The 24,729-nt window shown below is 44.9% G+C and overlaps 1 protein-coding gene across 5 annotated transcripts in view; it reads right to left on the bottom strand.

Moving 5' to 3' along the window:
• Nucleotides 1–24,729, bottom strand: part of Npas2 (neuronal PAS domain protein 2) — a 189,872-nt gene that overhangs the window by 92,481 nt on the left and 72,662 nt on the right. For all 5 annotated transcript variants that reach the window (XM_008845876.3, XM_029569735.1, XM_029569737.1 and 2 more), the window contains one exon: nt 12,122–12,175. In XM_008845876.3, coding sequence (XP_008844098.1) covers nt 12,122–12,153 — 32 coding nt within the window. In that variant the 5' untranslated portion in view covers nt 12,154–12,175. The remainder of the gene's footprint in view (nt 1–12,121; nt 12,176–24,729) is intronic.

Genomic DNA, 24,729 nt, shown 5'->3' with positions numbered 1-24,729 from the left:
TAACCTCCTGGTCCAGATTCTTCAGAATTGCTTATGGTACTTCCTGCCTCTGAACTTCCCATCTCCAGGGAGCTGAACACTATGAGTTTAGAGTACCTTTCCCTCTGAAAGAATGCTTCATGTCATATGGAGCAGAGCTCTAGAATCTGTCATTACTACCAGAGCTGTGCCAAACTGAGAGGAACCGGGGCATCTTGCAGGTAAAGCTCTGCGAGACAGAGAAACTGTAGAAGCTGAGGACCAGTATTGTGGCAAAGGGCACAGGAGGAATCCAACCTAGGCTGCTCCACATCCTAGAGTGTTAGCTGCTATAAAGATCTGGGTTTCATCCCAGCCAGGCCAAACCTGATTTGTCTCTTGTTCAGCTACTTTTGTGCACAATCAGCTTTGAGGAACCCTCCAAACCATAAAATGAGATCCCACCACCTGAGCAGAGCATTTGACCGTCTGAAACAAGCTGTTGATGTGACAGGATCTGGTCAAGACACCAGGAAAAGGCAGAGGGAAAAAAAACTCAGGGGAAAGTGGGCAGACACAGGAAGGATCAACCTCCATGGAGAGCACACCAGTGCCCGCACTGCCCTCCAGTGTCAGCCCCAGCACTTGTCTCAGGGGTTGCAAAGGGGCGAGGGGCTTCTAGATAAGAGTCCCTGCCCAGTTTCACCTAGGTAATGTGATGCTGATGACATATACTCTACATTTGTTAGATTTTAAAATTAACCTACAATAGGTCAGGCATGGTAGCCTGGTCTTCATAGCAAGTTCCAAGCTAGCTGGGGCTACATAGTAAGACCCTGTCTCAAAAAAGCTTCATATTTAGTAAGAGATTTTGGCTGCAGAGTTCCATATATTTTATCACATCTTTAAATTTGTGTAACCATTGCACAAGGCATAGAACAGCTTGACCCTAGAGTCCCTTATCCCCTCTACCCACTTATAACCCCTGGTGAGCTCTGTTCTGTTCTCTACCACTACACAAATAGTTCCCAACTTCTAATGGTCTGATTTCCCCTTAAACTGGTGTGAAGGTGATACACACTAGAGACTGTGCTTTGAGCTTTGGCATTCAACCTTTTCTCAGCTATTGATGTTGTAAGATTTCAGGTCATGATGCTGGACAGTGGACATGAGCCACAGGTCCCAATTGGCCACAGGGTCATAAGGGGAAGCAACTGATGCCTTGTGGTGTGCTGTGTGGCCAAGCTGGAATGTTCCACGGACCAAGTGTGCTGCCTGTATTTTGACTTTCAGGATTTCCAATTCACCATGGTTTATTGAAATGCAGCCATTGTAAATTGAAGAACATCTGGACTCTTTCTGACAATATAAATAATATCATGCAGCATGTGACTTTCTGAACTTGGCCTTGGAGAGTCATCTGAGTTGTATCTATACCCTGGGCATGTGGACCTGGGTGCTATAAAGAAGTTGACTAAGTCAGGGGAAGCAGGTGAGCCAGCCGCGTTCCTCTGTGGTCTCTGCTTCAGTTCCTGTCTCCTTGTTTTTGCCTTGAGTTCCCGCCCTGACTTTGCTTTTAGTGATAAACTGTTATCTGGAAGTGTAAGATGAAATAAACCCTTTCTTCCCCAAGTTGCTTTTGGTCAGTGTTTTATCACAGCAATAGAAAAGCAAGTAGGATAGCTAGATAGCCAATGAGCTCTTAGGATCTGCCCATCTCCATCCAGCCTGCCTCTCTCCCGGCCAGTGCTGGGGTTGATTACAGGTACACACAGCCATGCTCAGCATTTCATGTAGTGCTTGCAGAGTGAGTGGTCTGGTATACCGAACCATCTCCCCAGTCCTTCGTGTACATTTTTTTTTTTTTTTGCCATCAGTATATCCTCTGGTGAAGCATCCATTCATATCTTTTGTTCATTTTTTTACTCTATTATTGCTGTGTGTACAAATATATGCACATGCTGAGCATGGTGGCACATGCCTTTAATCCCAGCACTCTGGAGGCAGAGGCAGGCAGATCTCTGTGAGTTCAAGGCCAGCCTGGTCTACATAGCGAGTTCCAGGTCAGCTGGGGCTATAGGGAGATTCTGTCTCAAACTAAGACCATGAAAAAATATATATATATATATACACACACACACACACACACACATATTATATATATATATACACACACACACACACACACACACACACATACACACACACACAAACATATGCATGGCAAGGCATGGATGTGGAAGTCAGGGGACAACTTTGTGGAGTTGTTTCTCTCCTTCCACCTTTACATGAGTTCTGGGGATCAAACTCAGGTTGTCAGGTTTGTGTAGTAGAAACTTATCCGCACTGAGCAATCTCATGATACTCTTGATTATTTTTGACCTGGGTTGTTTGTTTCCTTGCTACTGGGTTATGTTCTGGACACAGCTCTTTGGTAAATACGGGATTTGTCAACATTTTCTTTAAGCCATAGCTTGCCTCTTCCCTCCCCTCCTCTCCCCCCCCTCCCCTCCTTTCCCCTTCTCTCTGCTCCCTTCTGAATCCTGCTATTATAAGTGTATGCCCCCATACCCAGCTGGTTCACCAATGTCTTTTTGAGGAATTCCCATCTGTGTTCATAAAGGAATGCTGTCTCCACTGTACATGAAGGGATGCTGTCTGTAGTGTCATGAAGGGATGCTGTCTGCAGTGTCCATGAAGGGATGTTGTCTGTAGATTCCATGAAGGGATGCTGTTTGTAGTGTCATGAAGGGATGCTGTGTGTAGTGTCATGAAGGGATGCTGTCTGTAGAGTCCATGAAAGGATGCTGTCTGCCTCTTCCCTCCCCTCCTCTCGTCTGTAGTGTCATGAAGGGATGCTGTCTGTAGAGTCCATGAAAGGATGCTGTCTGTAGAGTCCATGAAGGGATGCTGTCTGTAGAGTCCATGAAAGGATGCTGTCTGCAGTGTCCATGAAGGGATGCTGTCTGTAGTGTCATGAAGGGATGCTGTGTGTAGTGTCATGAAGGGATGCTGTCTGTAGAGTCCATGAAGGGATGCTGTCTGTAGATTCTATGAAGGGATGCTGTCTGCAGTGTCCATGAAGGGATGCTGTCTGTAGTGTCATGAAGGGATGCTGTCTGTAGTATCATGAAGGGATGCTGTCTGTAGAGTCCATGAAGGGATGCTGTCTGTAGATTCTATGAAGGGATGCTTGCTGTCTGTAGTGTCATGAAGGGATGCTGTGTGTAGATTCTATGAAGGGATGCTGTCTGTAGTGTCATGAAGGGATGCTGTCTGTAGAGTCCATGAAGGGATGCTGTCTGCAGTGCTCTTCTCTCATTTGTTCTCTGTGGAATGCTTGTCTCATAAAATAAACTGGAGGTGTTTCTTATTTCTTTCTTTTTGACTTCATGCACTAGACTGCACAGAAAGAGTAATGTTTCTTCTTTTACTATTTGGCAGAATTCATCAATGAAGCCATCTGGATCTGGGTTTTTCTGGCTTGGATTTTAAAATCCAAATCTATTTATTAGTTAGAGGACTTTAGGCTGTTTTACCCTGTGTGAGTCTTGTAGTTTATGGTTCTTAAATAACTTGTCCATCCCATCCAAGTCCTTGAATTTGGTCACAGCATTTCCTTATGGTCCAGTCCTTTTCATGTCTGAGAACCGTATAGCAGGGAATCCTCTTTTGCTCTTGTTGTTGGTAATTTGTGTCTTTTCGAGGTGCCGGTCTCAAACAGGCTTATCGATTTTATTGATTCTTTCAAAGAATCGCCGTCCTGTTTCACCAGTTTTTCTGTATTGTTTTCCTTTTTGCAGTTTTGTTGATTTGCGTTCTTATTTTTCTAGAAAATATCCTTTCTTCTGTTCCCTCTTCTCTCTCTCTGTGTCTCTCTCTCTGTCTGTCTCTGTCTCTCTCTCTGTCTCTGTCTCTCTGTCTCTGTCTCTGTCCCTCTCTCTCTCTCTCTCTCTCTCTCTCTCTCTCTCTCTCAGAGGTTGACAAGGGTTGTCTTCCTTAGTTCCTCTCCACTTTATTTTCTGAGACAGGGTCTCTCACTAAACGCAGAGCTTATTGATTCAGCTAGGCTAGTTGGCCAGGGGGCCCCACTTCTGCCCCCACAGTCCAGTGCTGGTGTTACAGATGTGTGCATCCTCGCCCAGTTTTTATACAGGTACTGGGGATCTGAACGCAAGTCCTCATGCTTGCACACAGTCCCCTTACGAACTGAGCCGCCCCCTCCCCTCCAGCCCTATTTTTACTTTAAGGTGGAGGTTCTGTTGTTGGGTTAGTGTCTTTTCTCTTTTCTAATGAAAACATCTAATGCTCCAGGTTTCTCTCTGACACTGCAGCAGCTGCAACACACAGAGTTTGATGTGCACTGTCACTTCCATCCACCTAAAATATTTTCTAATAATTCTTTGAGACATGTTTTTTGATTTGTGAATTAAACATTTGCTACCTAATTTCCAAGTTCTGGAGAGATTTTTTTCCTTCAATTTTTCCATTTCTAATTTAATTTTGGTCCATTTAGATTTCTGTACACTTTCTTATGAAGCAACATTTGGTTTATGCTGGTACATGTTCAATAGGTACTTGAGAATATGATTCTGAATTATCGGGTGGAGTGGTCTATAAATGTCAATCAGATTCTGTTGGCTGTTGGTGCTTTTTAGCTCTTTGTCATCTTTGCTGAACCTCAGCTCACTAGTTTATTACTGAGGGCCATGAAGACTCATCACAGCCCTTCAGGTTGTGTTGCAAGTTTTGAAGCTCTGCTTTTCAGTATATGCACATTTAGAATTGTTACCTGTTCTTGGTGAACTGATCTTTTATCTTCATTTAATATCACTTTGTCTTCCTTACTTAATTACCATATTCTGTATTCTGACATACTTCACCTGATAATAATACCCCCCATGCATCTTTTCTTATTTAGAGAGGGTTTGTAAATAAGAGTCCCTGGAAATCAAAGGCTGGGAGCAGAGATTCAGCGAGCCTGGGAGCAGGGGCTGGGATGCTGGCATTTTGTTCAGGAATGCATGTGGGTGAGCTGGTTAGTAATTACAGAAGACACTTGGGAAGTACATTTCTGTGTGATTTTTGCACAGGGAGATGGACAGATGAGCCAGACAGGCCCTTCCCTTGGTATTACTGTGATACTTTGTTTGAGATACAATGCATTACAAGCAAGGAACCATGGTAAATCTTCGATGAACTTATCAGTTTGCTGGGTTTATAAAGCTCAGATCTAGGTGAGGCTTGAACCCTATGAGGTATGTGGCGTGACTTCAGTCCCTTGTGTTAGTGCCCTTTTCCAGCAACAAGTATTAAGAATGTTTAATGGCAAGCTGGTATGGTGGCACATATCTCTAATCCCACCTTTTCGGAGGTCAAGGAAGGAGGATTAGGAGTTCAAGTTCATCCTTGGCTACATAGTGAGTTTGAGGCCAGCCTAGACTACCTGAAACCCTATCGCAAAGGAACAAAACAAAAACAAAACTAACAATAAGGAGAATAAATAGTTCATGCCTAAAACATAGATGCTGTGATGCTTTAAAGTTCCTTCTAGATTGGAATGCTGCTCCTTCTTCCCTGGATAATAGTTCCATGCTCTAGGAGGAGAGACTCGGAGTGGAGCAGGGTGAACTACAGGGATCTCTGGGGAATACATCTTAGTTTTTCTTACAGAAATAGTAGAGTTGAAACTGCAGGAGCTTCAATTTCTTGTAGAATTGGAAGATACCAAAAGTGTATTTACAGGCGATGTCTGACAAGGAGGCTGGGCATGGGATGCTCCAGGACATTCAATAAATTTGAAACATCCTCTCCATTCAGGCAGTCCTGACATGAAAGTTGAGCTTTCTTGAATAAACTGGAACATGGTCATCCATATTAGTAAGAGCTAATGAATATCCTTGTTAAAACTAGGTGAAAATGTAAGAGAAAAATTGATGAGAATTTTACCAAAATATTAAAAAGTGGCTATTTTAGGCTGAAGATCTGGATCAGGGGCAAGGTGTTTGCTGCACAAGCACTAGAACCTGAGTTCAGAACCATAGCACCCAGGCAGAAAGCAGGTGCCGGGTGCAATAGCGCATACCTGGAATCGCAGTGCCGGGGCGGCAGAGACAGGGGGATACCTAGGGCTTGCTGGCTGGCCACTCTGGCAGAATTGGTGAGCTGCAGGCTCAGTGAGCAGCTCTGTCTCAAAAAATAACCTGAAGAATGATTGAGGAAGACACTGGGTGCTGACCTCTGGTGTCCATATGCATGCACACACATGTGCACACGAACACACAAATGCGCACACATGAACACACACGTACATGCACACAACAAACGCACACACATGTGAGCAAGTACACACGCATTGAAAAACAGCTATTTAAGTTGTATGATTATAAATGATTTTTACTTCTTTAAACATTTCAGTATTTTTCAAATGTTTTGGCATTTTTCTTTTCTTTTTCTTTTTTTTCAGTCTTTTTGAGACAGGGTCTCCCTGTAGCCCCAGCTGGCCTGCAACTCCCTATGTAGACCAGGCTGATCTCGAATTCACAGAGATCCTCTTGCCTCTGCCTGGGATTAAAGGCATGTGTGCTGGGATTAAAGGCATGTGCCACCACGCCAGCTGGCACCTTTCACGTGTAAAAAAATACACAAAAATCTTGGTCTCAAGTCAACATATCTAGTCTATAAGACAATGTGGGTCAGAGGGTCTTCCATAGAAAATCAGGAAGAGTTACTCTGAGAAAGGGGGAGGTACGTGGTAAGAGCAGCTAGTTTTGTTGTTGTTATTTTTTGTCTTTTTTTTTTTTTTCAGAGCTGAGGACCGAACCCAGGGCCTTGCACTTGTTAGGCAAGCTCTCTACCACTGAGCTAAATCCCCAACCCCGTTGTTGTTATTTTTTAAATATTTTATTTATTATTTTTATTTTATGTGTATGAGGGTTATGTACATAAGTGCACCTGTGTTGTTAGCTGCCATGTGGGTGCTGGGATATGAACCCGGGTCTTCTGCAAGAACAACCAGTGTTCTTAGCCACTGAACCATCTCTCCAGCCCATGTTGTATCTAGATAAAAATTTAATGGCAGAGTTGTATGCCAGTGAATAGACTTTTGTTTGCCATGTTAAGTCTTGGCATTTTAATGTGTTCCTTAGAACGCTTAAACCCTCAAAAAGGAAGGAACAGTAGATGGCACGGTCCAAACTTGTTTTGGGAGGGGTTCCTGAAATTAATGTTCCTCACACCATATTTTTGGGTAACCTGAAAAAAGCAAGTTCCACTGAAGGTCACTGCAGTCCCTCCATTGCTGGCCTGCATCCTGGTGACAGTCACACACTTCATTCTGTGACTCAGGCAGCATCCTGCAGACAGATTCGGGGGTACCACTGGGCTGAAGATGTTCTCTGGGTTTTATGGAAGTAAAATTCACATGGGGTAGGATGGGTCAGGCTGGCACCACATTCACTCCAAGGAGAAGGTGGGTAGCTTGCTGTGCTCTTTCTGCAGATTTGGTGGGCAATTGGGGTGGCTGTGAGCAGCAGCAGTAGCGGATCTTCCCTCCCGCAACAAAACAGGGACATCTTTACTTTTAACCACCACTATCTGAGAACGTCTGGGTCCCAGTGGGAAGCTGGCCTAATTTTACAGTGATTCTTAGTTAATGCTCACACAGGCAGTGTGTGGCTGGAACCTGGTCCTTAGGAACTTATCACTAAAATCCTAAAAGGTATATCTAACCTTTTCCAAAGAAACAGACTGTTCAAGGAGGTGAACTCCTGGCCATTTGTTATCAGTTTATAATTTACTGAAATCGTGGAGCTTGCCTTTAATATCTTTGCCTCATTTGCCCCCAAAGAGATTCTGTTGTCCTTGGGCTGAGACACTCCCAGGCTTCCAAGCCGTCCAGGCACGTTTCTGATGACAGTTCTCTTCAGCCAACAAACAGAGCCCAGCAAGGTAAGCGCTGAAAACTCCCAGAGAGGGAGTTCCCTTTTGCAGGCTGCTGTTTACTGGGCCTTGGGAAGAATTAGCATTCTGCTGCAAGCACAGTTCCACTTTTCCTTTTGTTCTGAGATCAGAATCACTCATCTGGAAATTACAGGGTAATATAAATGAACTCATGTCCTGTCACCACCCCTGTTCTTTCAGTGCCTCCCGCTGCCTTAATCACCATCAAAACAAACAGAGGAAGCCTCAAACATTTCTCACTGCCATTTTTTTTCTTGTGATGGAGTTTATGATGCCATACATAAAACCCAGTCCAAAGCCCGTGATAGGAAATCACAGCAAAATTAGCACCATGGGATCCAACTGGAGTTGGAGCGTGCAGCACCCAGAGCTCAGCCGTTGCATTCTGAGGTGTCTGCAGGCAGGGCACTCTGCAAAGCATGCAGGGACCCGGACTTCTCCATGTTGGCCACAACTTTCGTGTATGAACCTTTCCACTCAGATTTATAGGATTTCACATAAAGGAAACAAGGTCAGTCTGAGTGACAAAGCTGTTGGCAGAGAAGGCTTACACTTCTCTCACTCTCTGGCTTTGCGTAACAGACAGCGGGATGTTTTTCTCTTTCATCCCTGTTTTTATGATTGCCTCCCTAACTCCCCTGAGAGCTCTTTGAAGTCAGGTTAATGCTGTGTGTCTTTTTCTGTACCTGCCACGCGTTTACCAAGTGACTTGGCTAACAAATGCATTTGGATAGCACCAGCCATTGGTCCACATCTCTTTCCTCTACCTGAGGAGTCCAGAAGAAATACCCTGCCTGGGAATGGCTGATGCTTTCCCTTTCCCACGTCCACCTCAAGCCTGTGGTGGGCACAGGCTTCTTGCTTGTTGTGTTTCAGTGCCTCCCTCTTACCCAAACTGTGTTTTCCACGTTGAGACTAAGGATTAGGGTCAAAGAATAAACAAGAGTTCAGCTTGTGTTTCAGAACCAGCCGTCGCTCTACAGAGAACTCTGAATATCAGCTGATCTTGCTTGACATTCTTGATTCTCTTGAACAAAAGGCAGTGAAGCTATCAACTCACCCCCTCTCCACCTCAACTAAATGCATGGGGTTATGGAAACTTTACAGCCAACTGGAGAGAGGAGATTATGTGCTCCCTTAATACAGGGTCAAAGGACAATGTGAACATGAAGTATTCATTTACATCAACAAATGCAGCAAACTATTTCACATTGCTGAAAAGCTGTATACTTCAATTCTTTGAAAAGCAAATCTGTCAACACTCACCTTCCTGACCCCTTGGGCACAAAGCAAGACAGAAAGGGGGGCAGCTTCTATTTATGGGTTTCAGAGGAGGCCAGGGATGCTGGGATTTGGTTCCTGTGGCTCCTGGTGGGCTGCATAACTCCAGGACCTCAGGTTTCTCTATTGTAAAAGGTAACCAGTAATAACCTACTTTGAAGGCACTCAATCCAGGTACCCCAGGCATGCCAAAGGACCCATGTATTTTAGCTGTTCTTGTCAGCTTTATGGATGCTGAACTGTGCCAAGCACTTACACATAACCACATCTAATGCCTGCAATAACTGTTATCATCCCTATTTTCTGGAAGAAGAAACTGAGGTGAAGAGGTTTAGAGACTTGTCCAAGAATGGACAGAAATAGTAGCAATCACCAAAGCCAGTTCTGTCAGATTGAAGACTATACATTATCTTTTAGACTCATGCACAAACACACACGCATACACACACATACACACACACAGACACGCGCACACACACACACACACACACACACACACACTCCAACATATCACATTTGAAATAGAAAGACAAGCTTATGACCCAACACAAAATGGCCAACTATGAACTTCGTTATCCAGACACTCCACACACCTCACACAAAATCTCCCAATTACATGATTCTCTCTTGACCTCTTAGTTCTAAACATCTTCCCTAAATAAAAAGTGCATGGTTCTGAACACATGACAGACCTTCAATTAATACTCAATGGATTTACTTGGAAATTCACAGAAGAAAGTGGGCATATCCTGTTCAGAATATGTGATCAAACAATCTAAAGGTGCCATGGATTTCCTAAAGCTCTGACAGTCTCACCTCACACAAAGCATGTCTCCAGGAGATAATGAGGGTTCTGATCTCAAGCTAAACATTTCTAATCTTGTCAAGAATATGGCATGAATGAAAAGGAATCCTGCCAGGGCTTCCAGGTGTGCTGTGGGAAGGGCCTCCCGTGTTGCTGCCACAAAATCTGCACGATATAATCTAAAGTAATATCGGTGTAGTTTCCCCAGTATTAGAAAGGTCGCCACATCACCGTTGCCATATTGGAAGAGATTTTGGTACTAACACATGTTCTAAACCTCCATCCATCTGAAGGTAAGAGGAGTGAGGACCAGTGGCTTTTGTGTGAGGCACTCATGCAAAGGTACCTACAAACAGGGATGTTGTAGGAATGGGGCAGTGCTGTGGTTTGGGTGTTGATTGCCCCCCTGGGGTTCATGTGTTGGAAGTTTTGTCCCCAGTGGGATGGTGTGAAGAGGGAGTGAGACCCTTCAGAGGCATATCCAGTGGGAAGTGGCAATTCTGGATCCTGACTTTGGTATTTGTGATGTGATGCTTTTCCTCTCCACTCCTTCCCTTTTTCTTGTTCTTTTTTAAAATGATGTCTGTGTATGGGTAGGTTATATCCACTTCATGACTCACTGTGGGCACATGAGTGGAGGTGTCCACAGTGGCCAGAGGCGTCTGATCCTCCTAGAGCTGGAGTTACAGGCAGTTGTGAGCCATCTGACATACTGGGAACCAAACTTGAGTAGCAGGTATTCTTAACTGTGGAGCCATGTCTCTAGCACCTCTTACTTCTCTTCCTCTCTTTCCATATCCTATCTCTAGCTCTCTGTATCTCTGCTTCTACCTTTGTGCTCACACAGTGATGCCATCTTTCAGGAGGACTTCACCAGAGTCCAGTTGACTTGGTACTATGCCCTTCAACCACCCAACTTTGAGTTGAAGAAACCTCTTTTCTTTATAAAGTACCCAGCTTCAGTTATTCTGCTAGAGCAATGAAGAACTAACTATGGGGGATATGCTCATAGCCCAAATCAAATGTGATTAGGATTGAATGAAAACAAAATGAAGTCAGATTTATTTCAAGGAACTTTTAGCTAAGACTATTTTTTAGCATGTCTTTATTTGCTTATTTGCAAGTATGAGAGAGATTTAATGCATGTTTTGCCTCTTTTGGATTCAGAGGTGAATAGTGCAATAGGGCTGAGTCCACGTGGGGATGTGACAGGGGACAGAGAGCCTGGCACACCTGGTATAAAAGGACAGGGCACAGTGTGAAGGAGGAGGCTGGTTTGTGGGTCCGTAGTGAAGATTCCCCTGATGGGAGTTCCATGCTGCCGGCTCTATTGCTGTCTTGCCCCCTCCACCCTAATGGTCTGCAGTCAGCTCCCATTGCTCTAACACCTGCACATTCCTGGGCGGGGGCAGAAGCCACTTGCTCATCTTATTTCCCCAAAGTTTAGCATAGTGACTGCCAGCTTGGGTGAGTTGTGTAAAGTTGATGACATCTGATCATTCTTGACCTTCAATATATCAACTTCATGACTCTGCCTTGTATAGAATAGATATGCAATACATGCCCACAAAGGAATAGACACAGCCAGGATTATAAGAACCCCAACATAACGGAGCCCAGACTAGTATTTCTTGTCAATTCAAGTGGTGCAAAGTGGATGAGGAAACTGAGCTAATGTAAGGACAGTACTCAGCACGGGGTTGGGTAGTTACCACATATTCAGTAACAGCGGGGTGTGGACAGAGTAAGGACAGAGTAACAATGATGTCCTTATTATCTAAAGCCAGGCAGCACCCCAAGAACACAGCCAGGGCTTGAACCCAGGCTGGCTTGGCTCCTATTAGCCAGGCCAAGCAGCATCTCTCCTGGGCTAGCATCCACCAGAAGCATCTGAATGCAAGCTTCCTGAAAACACAGACTTATTGGCAAATCACAGACAATGAATAACTTCACTGGCGAGGATCAAAACTTCAGGAGCTGCACTGAAGAGTTCCAGGGAGTGTGTAGGCACAGCCCACAGTGTCTGTCCTGTTTTGTCAAATGGAGCAAGGGTGAGATTTGGACAGACAGACCTATGGCGAGCACTGCTGAGGCAGGGGCATGGCTCCTGCTTACCTCTTTGCTCTGTCCTTCTCATCTTCATCCATTAGATTTTCTATGCAGTTTTGCCTGCAAAACAAAATAGAAAAAGATGCTGATGACTGCAGTCTGCTTCTAAAGCTTTCTTACAGGTCTTTCTGACTGCTGTGGTTTGGGTCATATCTAAGCTACATGTCTCAACCCAGTGATTCTTGAATCTTCTGGCTGCAGCAGCCCTCTGTGTGCTTAAAACTTAATGAGGATTCCAAAGGGTCCTCATCCATGTGAGTTTAAAAAGACATGTTTAGATGCAAGCACTTGTGCTGCTTGGGATCAGAACCAGGCACTCCAACCTTCTGACAGAGTAATACAATGTTGTCATCTGCAAAGTTCACACTTGAGAACTGCACAATCAAGTTACAAAGACGATTGTTAAAAAAGAAATCTTATAATGGAGCTGGCGGGGGGTGGTTCAGTGGGTAAAGTGCTTACTATGCATGAATGGGGATTTGAGTTCAGATACCCAACACCCTTGTAAAAACTGGGTGTGGTATGTGTGTCTATAACTCCAGCACTGTGAAGTGGGGACAGATGGATCTGAGGGCTCATTGGACAGCTAGTGTAGCTCCAAGTTCAGTGAGAGACCCTTTCTCATAGGAATGTGTAGCCCGAAATTGATTTATTCCTCCCGGACTTCCTCTGAAGAGCCATGAGTAAGCACAGGGCACCCTGGGAAGAAGGGTGGAGCCTAGCGTGGTGGGAGATTGGAACAAAAGGAGGAGGAATTGGTGTCATTTGGAGAAGCGGGGCACAGGGAGCAGGCAAGCTAGCCTGCCCTGGACCCCGTGGGGCGCTGGGGGACCTCACAAGGACCCCATGGACCCTGCATGGAACTCTATGGGGGGAGTGGGCATGCGGAGACACGAGATGAGGCAGACCGTGGGTAAAAGCGATCTGGAATGGTGGGCCACTGAGCCACGGCTGGGCACCGGGTGTTCGCGTCTTTGTAAGTCACCCCCCCCAAAAGATAAACTATGCAAAATTCAGATACACATGTGTTATGTGGTTTGTCTACCCACGTCAGGGGCATGGGACCCTAAAAGAACTCGGGTGACAGCATGTTTGTGGACACACATGCATACACCAGACATACTCTCCCTCTCTCTCTCTCTCTCTCTCTCTCTCTCTCTCTCTCCCTCTCTCATGTTTCAAATACATGTTGGGCCACATTCATAGCTTCCTATTGTCATACCTGATGCTACCATAATGACGAGTTGGCAGATGTTTAGTCATTCTAGAAAAACCCACTGAACACACAAGGGAATGAAGTTTATTTTTTAAAGCAAACAATTATTAGTATTTTAAAAGTTTCCCTTGTAGATCTCAGGTATCCCTAGATCATACATTGAGAAGTGCTGTGGGGACCCAGCTCAATGAAGCATCGTCTCTTATCTCAAGGCCTAAACCATCAAGTGCCTCCCACTAGATGCCTGTGACCTGCTGGAGACACTGCTGCATCTTATCTTGTCCATTCAAATACACATACTCTCTAACATGTGGCCCGGAGGACTCTGCCCCAAAGGCATATAATCCATAATCCTTCCTTAAAGCTCACAGATGTGAAAGCTTATGTAATGGGATCGTTCTTGGGGTCCCAAGTCACCAGGGCTTAGCTCACCACTTGGAGCATCTACTGTCCCCAGGCCACCAGCTTAACACCTCTCAGACCCAATGATGCAGTTTCTCCTTTTGTTCTGGGCAGCCTTGGGGGTTCCTTCATTCTGCAGAACACATCTCTGGTTCCTTCTCCTATCACATATTAAGCCACCTGCCAGGGATTCTCCCCTGTTAGCCAGCACACCAAGGAGAAACAGCCTCAGGGTGTCTATGAGCCAGAGGCTTCTGGGGTCTGAGAGGGCAAGGGGCCTGAGATGAGGTAGAGACAATCGGGAGGATGAATCAGTTTCACTCTCATGCCTTGTCCCCTCACCAGACCTCTGAACCCCATGCTCTGCAAATGTATCAACAACTACTCTGAGAAGTTAAAGTTTTGGAGGAAACTTACTAGAGCTTTGTGCTGGAGAGCTTCCATCGTCAACTTGACATACCCTGGGAAGAGGGAACCTCAACTGGGGTATTTCCTTTATTGGACTGGCCTGTGTGCACATCTTCAAGGCATTTTCTTGATTGTTGAGTGATGTGGGAGGGCCCAGTTCACTCTGGACTGGGCCACCCCTGGGTTTGCTGTATTGTATAAGAAAGCAGGCTGAGCATCAGCCAGGGGAGCAGGCTGGTAGGCAGTGTTCCCCAGTGGTCTGTGCTTCAGTTCCTGCCTCCAGGTTCTTGCCATGAGTTCCTACTCTGACTTCCCTCCGTGATTAACTGTCACTTGGCAAAGTAAGATGTAATAAACTCCTCCCCAAGTTACTTTCAGTCAATGTTTTATCACAGCAATAGAGAATAGGACTGATGCTCTCTGAGATGATTTAACTTGTGATCTGGGCCACCTACGTGAACATGCTCTACCCGGCTCCTGTACTGCCAAGGCGCAGTAGTGGTGGGAAATGCCCAGGGCAGGAGAGAGGGTCCACTAAGCTGTGGCCACAAAGCTCTTGGACAAAGCACACTCATAGGAGGGCTGGATCCTGTCTAAGTGGAGTTAATTAGTCATACACAAAACATCTAAAATGACTAATAGCTAGTCCTCATCGACCCCATCTTCTCTGATTTATAGATGTTTGTCCTGAATCCTTTCCTGAATCCATGTAGCCTGGGAGACCTGCACTTGCTTCTTTACTATCCCTCTCATGTCCCTGCAGCCATTCCTCTCTCCAGATAAGCTTGGGATGGGGGGCAACTTCTCTCCATGAAGAAAGAGCATCTGAGGTCCCCAGCAGCTCAGGAGTTCCTTGTCCTCTGAGCTCCCCAGCAGCACCTACTCAGCAGTTCCAGCCATTGTCACCTCTGTTATCTCCCATGTCCTCCTCGTGCATTACTTTACTATAAAACTGTGGTAATAGACTCCAGTGGATGAACTTGCACTGAGGGATGTCTGGGGACCCTAACCTGGATAGGCCTTAACACAAATGATGGTGTGAATGAATTCCAGTGGGGTGGGGAGCTATAGGACAGTGTCGGTGGGAAAGGGGTTATAAAGACGATTAAGATTGATTAAGATGTTCTGTATGAAATACAAATTCAATTAAAAAATTAAAAAAACTGGCAAGAGACACATAACGAAATGTACCATTGTAACCATTTGTGAGTTTGAAGTTCAGTGGCATCAAGTTCGTTCATGCTGTTGTGCAACCACCTCCACCATCCATCTCCAATGCTCTAATCCTCTTAGAAAACTGAAACTGTATATACCCATCCCCCACTCTCTCCAGCCCTGGCAATAGTGACTCTACCTTCTGTCTCCATGGATTTGCCCATTCTAGATACCTCAAATAAGTAGAATCATAAAGTATTTGTCCTTTTGTGACTTAAAAAAATAAAAAAACTTAGCACAATGTCCCCAAGGCTTCCTGTTGTAGGATGTGCCAGCCATTTCCTTTTTTTTTTTTTTTTAAAAAAAAAAAGGCTAAATAAGGTTCCACTGTAAGATACAGTACATCTTGTGTATCCAGTCATCTGGCAATGCATACTTGGGTGTGGTTAAAGGAATAACAGAGGAGTCTAGGAAGAATAAAGAAGTTTAGAAATTTGGATTAAAGAAACGATGAAGGAGATTAATCACTTTATTGAATTATATAGAGGTTTCTCATGATAAAAAATTTGAGCAGGTATTTTTTTATGATCACAGAAAGACAGAGAAGAGAAAATGGCTTTTAAGGAGAAGGAAGATTCTATCTGGAAGTAAAGGAGATTCTATTTGGAGTTGGTGAAATCCTGTTGGTGGGATTAATCAGCAGAATGGACCACGGAGGGAAACAGTGGAGTCTTTGCTTTAGGTAGCCAGAGTCCTGAGGCTTGAGAAGCAGGGACCTCACAGAAGACAGACAGCACAGTGAGGATCTGGGAGGAGGGCTTGCTTATAAAGGGGTCATTTCCAAGGTGTGGGCAGAAGGGAACCCACAGGGCAGTGTAGTCACCTGGGGCTGGTAACAGTACAGCTGAGGGATAAGGGGAAAAAGGTTTCCCAAACCTGGAAGGGAGGCAGCCTTTGACAGAGGGACACAATCAAGAAGGGAATCCAGGGAGTGAACACCCTCACCTCACTCTCCTCCTGTCCCCTGAAAAACAAGTAGTGACAGTTTCCCCTCTTATTAACATTTTACCTGACTCTGGTGCACCGATTCCCTGATAGTAGACAAAAATCGACACACTGTTATTAAGCATTATCACTCTCAAAATTTTAGCTATGTCTTTTTTTCTGTTCTGTGACTCCATTAGTTACACCCCATTACATTTCTTTGGGTTTTACTCTGGGCTAGTTTCTCAGACTTTCCCTGTTTCTAAAGACTTTGAAAAATTTAAGGAGGTATTTCTAGACTATTCCTCAGTTTGGGTCTGATGCCTTTCTCATGGTTAGAGTCGCATGTGGGTTTGGGGAGGGAGCCACAGAGATAAAATGGCTTCCTCTAAGAGCACATATCAATATGACTTATTTTGGATGGTGGCCTTAATCATCTGACTGGGTAGTGATGAACTTATTTTTAAGTGGTATGTTAGTTTCTTGATAAGCAAATATTATCACATTACATATTTTACATCTTTCATACATGTAACATACAACTCTCAGATGTCCATTTATCAGGTGAAGAATCTATACATTTAAAGTAGATGCAATTATTAATCTGAACAAAAGGACAAGATAAAAATTTCCCTGTCTTTAGACTTGGATATGTAAGTACTGAACTTGGTTAGTTCAACAGTTGGAACCACTGCCTGGCATGTAAAGGAACTTCACCTGGAAATGCATCGAGTATTTCATTAGAAAATGCAAATGGCCTGCAGTTTAAGCAAAAACGATGTTTCTCAAATCTGCAACATCATGTTAGTCTATCTTTATTCCAATATCATCTTTTCTTAATTCCTATACTTTTGTGGACTTTCTCTCTTTCTCTGCCAGTCTCTATCTCTCGCTTTCTCTCTCTTAAATATATTAAAATATTTATTTTTTAAATTTGTGTGTGCGCATGCGTGTGTGTGTGTGTGTGTGTGTGTGTGTGTGTCTTTGTGCATGTACATGTGTGAGGGTGCTGGAGGAGGCCAGAAGAGGGTGCCAATTCCCCTTGAGCTGGAGTTACAGTTGGTTGTGAACCACATGTAGCCTGAAAATGATTTATTCCTCCAGGACTTCTGAAGAGCCAGGGGCTGGTGCAGGGCACCCTGGGAAGAAGGGAGGAGCCTAGTGTGGGGAGAGATTGGAAAGAAAAGATTGGGCGCCAATTCTGGGAAGCAGGGAACAGGGAGCAGGTGAGTCAGCCTGCCCTAGACTCCACAGGGTGCCAAGGGACCTTGTGAGGAGCCCGTGGACCCCTCACAGAACTCTGTGGGGTGAGTGGGCATGCGGGGATGCAAGATGAAGCAGACCATGGGCAAAAGTGATCCGGATCGCGAGCCAAGCTGAGCAGAGTTGGGTGCCAGGTGTCGGGTGTTCATTTCTTTGTAAGTCTACCCCCCAACAAAAGTATAAAATATGCAAAATTCAGATAAAGATGTGGTATGTGGTTTGTCTACCCATGCCAGGAGCATGATATCCTAAGAGAACTCAGGTGACACCACCTGATAATGGGTCCTAGGAACTGAACCCAGGTCCTTTGCAAGAATAGCAAGAGTACTTAACCACAGAGCCATCACTCCAGCCCCCTTTTTCCCTCCCTTCCTCCCTCCCTCCTTCCCTCCCTCCCTCCCTCCCTCCTTTCTTCTTTCTCTGTTTTGAGACAGGGTCTTACTATTGTAACCCCTGCTGGCCTCAATCTTGCAGTCATCCTGCCTCGGCCTCCTGTGTTGGTTTTACAGACGTACCCAGCTTGTGGCAACTTTTGGTATGAATGTGGTGTGAGCCTTCCAATGTTATTCTTCCTGTTCAAGATTATCTTGGTTATACTAAATCTGTACATACCCACAGAGATTTTAGAGCTAGCCTGTTGATTTCCATAAAGATGTCTGCTGTGATTTTGACTATAATTGTGTCGAATCTAGGGATCAAACTGGGGACATTAACATGATAACAAAGTAGAGGGCCATGAACATGGCCTCTTTTTCTATTTGCTTCTCCTTTTAAGCACTGTGATGTGGTAACCAAGAGGCCAGGATGGTGGGTGGAGCTGGTATAGAGGAGACAAATTTAGAGTAGTGGGGGGGGTAGTCAGGGAGGTGAAGGGTGAAGGCATTAATACATGGGATGGGAAGGCACTGGAGGTTTTGAACAAGGAGTGACAGATGCTGCCTTTGAGGACAGCTGTGTTTTAAATGAATTAAGCTCACAAACCCAGGTCCACAGCTGCCATAAGCACAGAGGGTAAGGCCTGGGCATGTCTTCATCCATTTCATACATCCAGCCACTCCTTGGTCATAGTAGGTGTACAATAATTCTATGAAGCATGAAGGAGGAAGGAATAAGGGGGGAAGGGAGGGAGAAACAGAGATAGAGACTGGGCTGAACCCCTACCTGAATCTTTTGCAATTGATTAGCATTACTCCCAGCGAGCATGGCAAATCCAAAATAACATTTACAAACTATGTTTGAAGGTTAGGGTTAGGGTTAGCCTGTAGCCTCATGACTAAAACTAAAGCAAAAACTATTGCATGTGCAGGAACTATTGGCTAAAGGGACAACCCTTTGGGACAGAGATGAAAGTCTGTACCTGCCAAACAGTTCCCTCATCACTCCTCAGCTGATGACAAGTTTTGAAAAGTGAAAGCTTCTCTTGTCTCCAACCAGTTCTGTGTGTGGAGATGCTGGTCTATCCTCTGCTTAGGAGTCAGGAAGAACAGTCACCACCCAGCTGGCTGCATGACCTGCCCACAGATGGGGGCTCAGGGAACAGAGCCCCATCCCTGGAGCTGACCCAGCATTTCCCTCCATCCACTGTTGTTCAGGGCAGCTGGGTTTCTGCTTTCAGAGCCAGCCTGACTTAAAGTCCCATTGCAACCTACTTGCTTTGGGACTCTGAGTGAGTGCCTTAAATGCTAATTGGCTTCCCTTATTCCTAGCAGGAGACTACACATGTCAGGCAGGAGGTATACCTGTAGGCACGTGCACAGCCAGGCGCCAGGCCTGATGCTCAGCACACCAAAGGCCTCCAGGTGAGTTTTAGTCATCCCACACCTGCCTCACCCCACTGTCCTGCCCTTTGTCCTTCCTGTGTGGCTAAGCCTCTGTTCAGGCCATGGCACCTGCTGCATTCCTTCTAGTCTGCCTTGAATTTCCTTTTTAAGTATAGTGTACTTTATTCTTTACTTTAAAACCTGTTATCTAATAATTGTACATATTGTTGACACAGTGGAAGTTCAGATACATGTACACATATTGTAATGTTCAAATCAGGGTCATCAGCATATCCATCATCTCACACATTTAGCATCTTTTTGTAAAGTGTTGGGTGTTGGTTAAGGCAACCACTGTACCACTGAGCTACAGCACCATGATCATTCCATTGGGAGCATTCAGAAACCTCTCTGCTAGTTATTTTGGAATAGTCCATATGTTGTTGTTGATGACAGCCACACTACTGAGCAGCACAACACTGGGGCTTATCTCTGATTTGGTCTACCAGCTTCCCTGTCCTCCCTCAGGTCTGCCTCCCCATAGCAAGTGTGGCTCTCTAACGATGTCCTGGAGGCTTCTGGGCCAACTCAGTACTCCCCTGGCCCTGCATGAGTAGCTTCTTTAGTTCTGCTTCCTGTGATTGGCCCTGTTTAACATTTAACACATCCATAATCACACATGGTCCCTGGGTTCAGGGCTGACCACAGCCTCTCCTTGGGGCACCTGCTTCTCTGTGCCTCTTGGCTAGAAAGCATTCTTCCCCCCTATGATCTTTCCTTTCTCTGTTCAGGAGCCCTTCTGCCAAACATTAGGTCTGTCTGAACCCAGAACCTGTGTCCATTTCATCCCATGGTATGCAAATATTGTATTGACTAACATTCAAAGGAGAGCCATCTCTGTTCATTAGTGGCAGGGTTTTGTCCTTTTCTGGATAAACAGTATTTCATTTAATTGCTTCATCCCCTGTGGGACTTTTGGATTGATCCCAGATCATGGCTGTTGTGACTAGCACTGCCTGTACCATATGCATGCCTGGTGCCCAGAGAGGCCAGAAGAGAGTGTTGGATCTCCTGGAACTAGAGTTACAGGTGGTTGTGAGGCATCATGTGGATGATAGGAACTGAACCCAGGTCTTCTGCAAGACCAGTAAGTACTCTTAACCACTAAGCCATCTCTCCAGTTCTGGAAGACATTAAGGGAAATAAGCCAGACACAGAAAGCCAAGTATCATATATGATCTTGATCACCTGTTGACCTAAAAAAGCTAATGTCATAGTAGAAACTAGCACATCTATCAGTGTTGAAAAGTTTGTGTGTGTATGACTACTGATCTAACTGATCAGTAATGGGATCTAATGGATCTCTGTCCCTGGGGGGAGTCATGAGAGTCTTCCCAGAAGGTTATAAGATGACTATCTAACCAATGACTTTCTGATAAAGAACAGAGATGCTATTGCTCCCTCCCTTAAGAGCTAATCCAAATGGGCCTGTTAATCATTTAACAGCAGGACATTTTTCTCTTGAGACTTTGGAAGTGTCATAAAGCTGATCTAAAATGTAGGTCAGCACAATGGTCTCTTTGGTCATCATTCACTGTCAGCCTGTAGATGTTTCCCTCTGTAGTGGTCCCTTTGGCCACTTCCCATTCTCACCCTTGAGGATGTTCCTCTTCCTCGTGTAATCAACTCAGCCTGTCTTCTACACTACCCTCTGTGTGTCTTATCTGAATTCTTAAAAAATTTTTTTGATTTATTTATTTTCATTTTATGTGTATGAACCTGCACTGTTATGTCATGTAGTGCCCACAGAGGACAGAAAAGGGTGTCAGATCCCCTGGAACTGGCTTTACCAATTGTTGTTAGCTGCCATGTTGGTGTTAGGATTCAAACCTGGGTGTTCTGCAAGAACAGCCAGTGCTCTTAACTGCAGAGACATCTCTCCAGCCTTTGAATTCTTTCAATAGAGATCACAAGGACCAGCTGCCAAGTGGGGTCCAGATCAAGCTCTCAATAATAGTTGAAGTCTCTCACTATCTGAGAGTCAAGAATTCTAGCATAATTAACAAAATCTGCTGTAAAGATTGACTATACAGAGACTATTCCCTTCTTCTGGTAGTTATTGAAAATAAAAATATTAAAATAGCAATGGGCCATGCTTATAGCTGAAGCATGTGACCTTTGAGCTTACCCCTCCTCCTTTCCAGATGTAGGTTTGCAAGTTGCTGAGACTCTCACAAACAAAATTGTGAATTTTGTCTACAGTCAAAATATAAGCCCTTATTCCCTTGTGACCAAGTATAGCACGGATTCATTTGACCTTTGTGACCTATGGCTTTGCCTTATGAATCTGTAATCCTGTCCAAGGCACCTAGGAACTACCCTATGATCTCATAAATAATAAAAATAAGTAAAAGTTCCTTAGAAATCTTTTAAATAAAGTCACCCAAATAGTATTTTTAGCCACTAAGATACCATCCTTGATTCCCACTGCTGCTGACAGAAAGATAGCTTGTTCTGCTAAATCAGGGGTTGTTGACCACACTTTTCTGTACAGGAGTACCTAGAACGCATTTTAGAAGTAGACCATACAGTTGGCTCAACTTTGCCATTGCAGTACAAAAGCAGGTATTGACCATATATGATTAGATATGACTGTGTTCCCAAAGTAGGCTGTAAGTTAAGCAGTTTGCTGACCCATATTAAAGTCATTCCAGCTTTCTGTACCAACTTTCTAGGCACAGTGGATCACTCTATCATTATAAATTTTCTGTGAAATGACTACCATAAATAAGCCTGTTGTGTTGCAAGGACAATGTTTTTACAAAACAAAATCATAATAGTTTCAAATTGGCTGAGAAGTGATTTGAATTACAGGTCCCAAGCTAGCTGGAAAATCCCAATTCACCTTCCTATCATACCAACAAAAACTGATGAATTTAGTTCATTAAAAGGGAAAACAAGAATAAGTTGAAATAAAAAAAGGTCAAACGAAGCACACAGGGCTCCACAATTGGCTGGGTTCGTTTACTGCCAACAGAAAATGAGCCTTCTGTCCTCCCTGGTGGCCCCCCAATAAGGGGCACCTCGTGTTGTATTAGATGAACATCTGTACCATGCACATGGGAGCTTGACAGTAATTTTTCTCATTAAATTTAAAGTATAAAAAGGCTCTGAGAAACAGTTGCTGACAAATTGTGGATGCTCACTCTCTCTGTTGTTTGGGGTGACGAGGAAATGAGACTTCCATATTCTGGTTCTTCCTCTGTAGGGAATAGCCTTGCGGGTTGCCAGTGATTGATTCATTAGTGACAAAAAAATATTTTTTCTAAAGGAAATGGGCAGTGAAAATCCGAGAGGTGGCTGCCCACCAGTTCTCCTTCAACTAAGGAATTCTTACGTTCAGGCACATTCCTCAACCAGGGAAGAGTCAGGCTGACGGATCTGATTTCAACTCTGGTCCAATCCAGCATTGGCCACGAGGAGCCTCATCTCAGGGCACTTCCTGGGGCTTCTCAGAGTGACATTCCTCGGGGAGACCATGAGCCGACCCTCATAGAGCTCCGTGACCACCAGTAGCTCTATCACAGCATCTGCAAGGCCAAGGTTGGGCTTTGTCTCCCTTTTGTGACTACAGTCCTTCCTTCATAGTTGACTTCCCCAAGGAGCTGGTGATTCATTATTCGGGGAAATGATGACATACATGATGAAGGAATGAACAGAGAAAGTTAGAAAATTTGTCATTGAGTCATTTTACAATGACATCTTTGGTCAGCAAAGAATTTTCAGACTAAAAATGGTCACAGTATCTGGGCCAAAGGGCCATTCTACCATCGCATGCTGTTCTTGCAACCTTGGACACCTACTTCTTCATCCCTGAAGTTTCCCTCTGGGGAGCCTCTTTATTAAGAGTTAATGTCACACCATGTTATCCTGAGTCAACTAGGGAATCTGATGAGTGACAGTGTGTAGTCAGGGTGTGGACAACAGATGCCTGGAGAAATCAGTAAGAGGGACAGAGAGGCTTATGAGTCATGCCTGCAGCTCAGTCAGTGGAAGTCTTTGTTGGAGTCGCTGTTGGGTTGCCACAGATGAACCAAAATGACCCACAAATAGTGCTCAGCCTGGTGCCTTCCTCCAGGTAACCCTGCTCTAAATGCTCCTTTTGAGTCTGGGAAACTTCATCCTAATGGTGCTCAAGGTTTCAACGAGAGCAAAGGCAAGATATCCTCAGACCACAAAGATGATCTAGTTTGGACACCTGGGCTATGGGGTCTTGGGTTTAATATCAGGTTTTTGAATAACATTTAACCAAAATGTGGGATATTTCATGTGGAGACATCAGAGTTAGTTTGGAAGTGAACCAGATGTAGATTTGGATGTCCTCCACCCCTTTCCCTTCACATCCTGTGGTGGCCTTTGCCAGAGCCTGGGAACAATACTTCCATTGGTAACTGATGTGGCTGAGATTTACTTTCCACAGCCCAGAGAAGAAGCCATTGGGACACCTCGTCGAGCTACTTGGGAGACCTCATCAGGCTACTCCACCTCCTTTTCTACAGCACAGTAGTCACAAACAGGCTGGGACCATCAGAACCACAGGCCTCTGGGCCCAGGCCTGTCTAATGTCACGCACCTCACCAAAGGAAGCACCCCATCTTAGTACTTCCTTTGTTTTGAGTTGAAATGCAGTGTGCCTTGTCTGCCTGCCCTACATAGAAGGCTTCTCCCACCTCCACCCCATAACATTGCCCAAGAGGAACTCAGAGGTTACAGGTAGCCCCTGTGGGGAATGTCCAAGATAGCACCAGCAGCAAGGGGCATTCTTCCTACATATTGTGAGATTTATCCTGCTTTACCTACTCCTTTTAAAAGATATCCACAAAGTGAAATCTCCTGTTCTTCCTCCCTTTGGCTCTAGTATAGCTCAGCCGAGAATAGAAGGGACCGAAAGAACAGTTTGTTTAAAGGCCCTGGTCATGAGAAAAGGTGTGTCAGGAGCCCTAAGGAGCCTCTGAGTGGCTAGCTATTATCTGCATTTTGTCTGATGTCCTGAGAATGCTGCAATTATGTCTGCAGTCCTACCCAGATGTCCTTGACCTCTCCCCCTCCCATTAGGTCCCACTTAGGCAGGACTAAGTGGTACAATATGGGCTAGGTGCTATCCTCTACTGACTATAGAACAAAGCCATTTTGCCATGCCTCCCTGCAGCCGAGTATGATAGGGGCCCTCGGTGGATGCCTGTAGCACCTGAAGGCTCCTGGGAGCTATGAGCCTGGCCTAGCCCAGGCATGGCCAGTTAGTGGGGAGGCCCAGCATGCCCTGTAGAGGGTTTACACCAGAGCAGGGCACTTTCTTTTTGTCTTCCTTCCTTCCTTCCTTCCTTCCTTCCTTCCTTCCTTCCTTCCTTCCTTCCTTCCTTCCTTCC

This window comes from Nannospalax galili, unplaced genomic scaffold, assembly GCF_000622305.1.
Source record: "Nannospalax galili isolate Female #2095 unplaced genomic scaffold, S.galili_v1.0 scaffold182, whole genome shotgun sequence".
NCBI lineage: Eukaryota > Metazoa > Chordata > Mammalia > Rodentia > Spalacidae > Nannospalax > Nannospalax galili.
The sequence above is the reverse complement of the archived record's forward strand: the minus strand, read 5'-3'. Positions and strand labels throughout refer to the sequence as shown.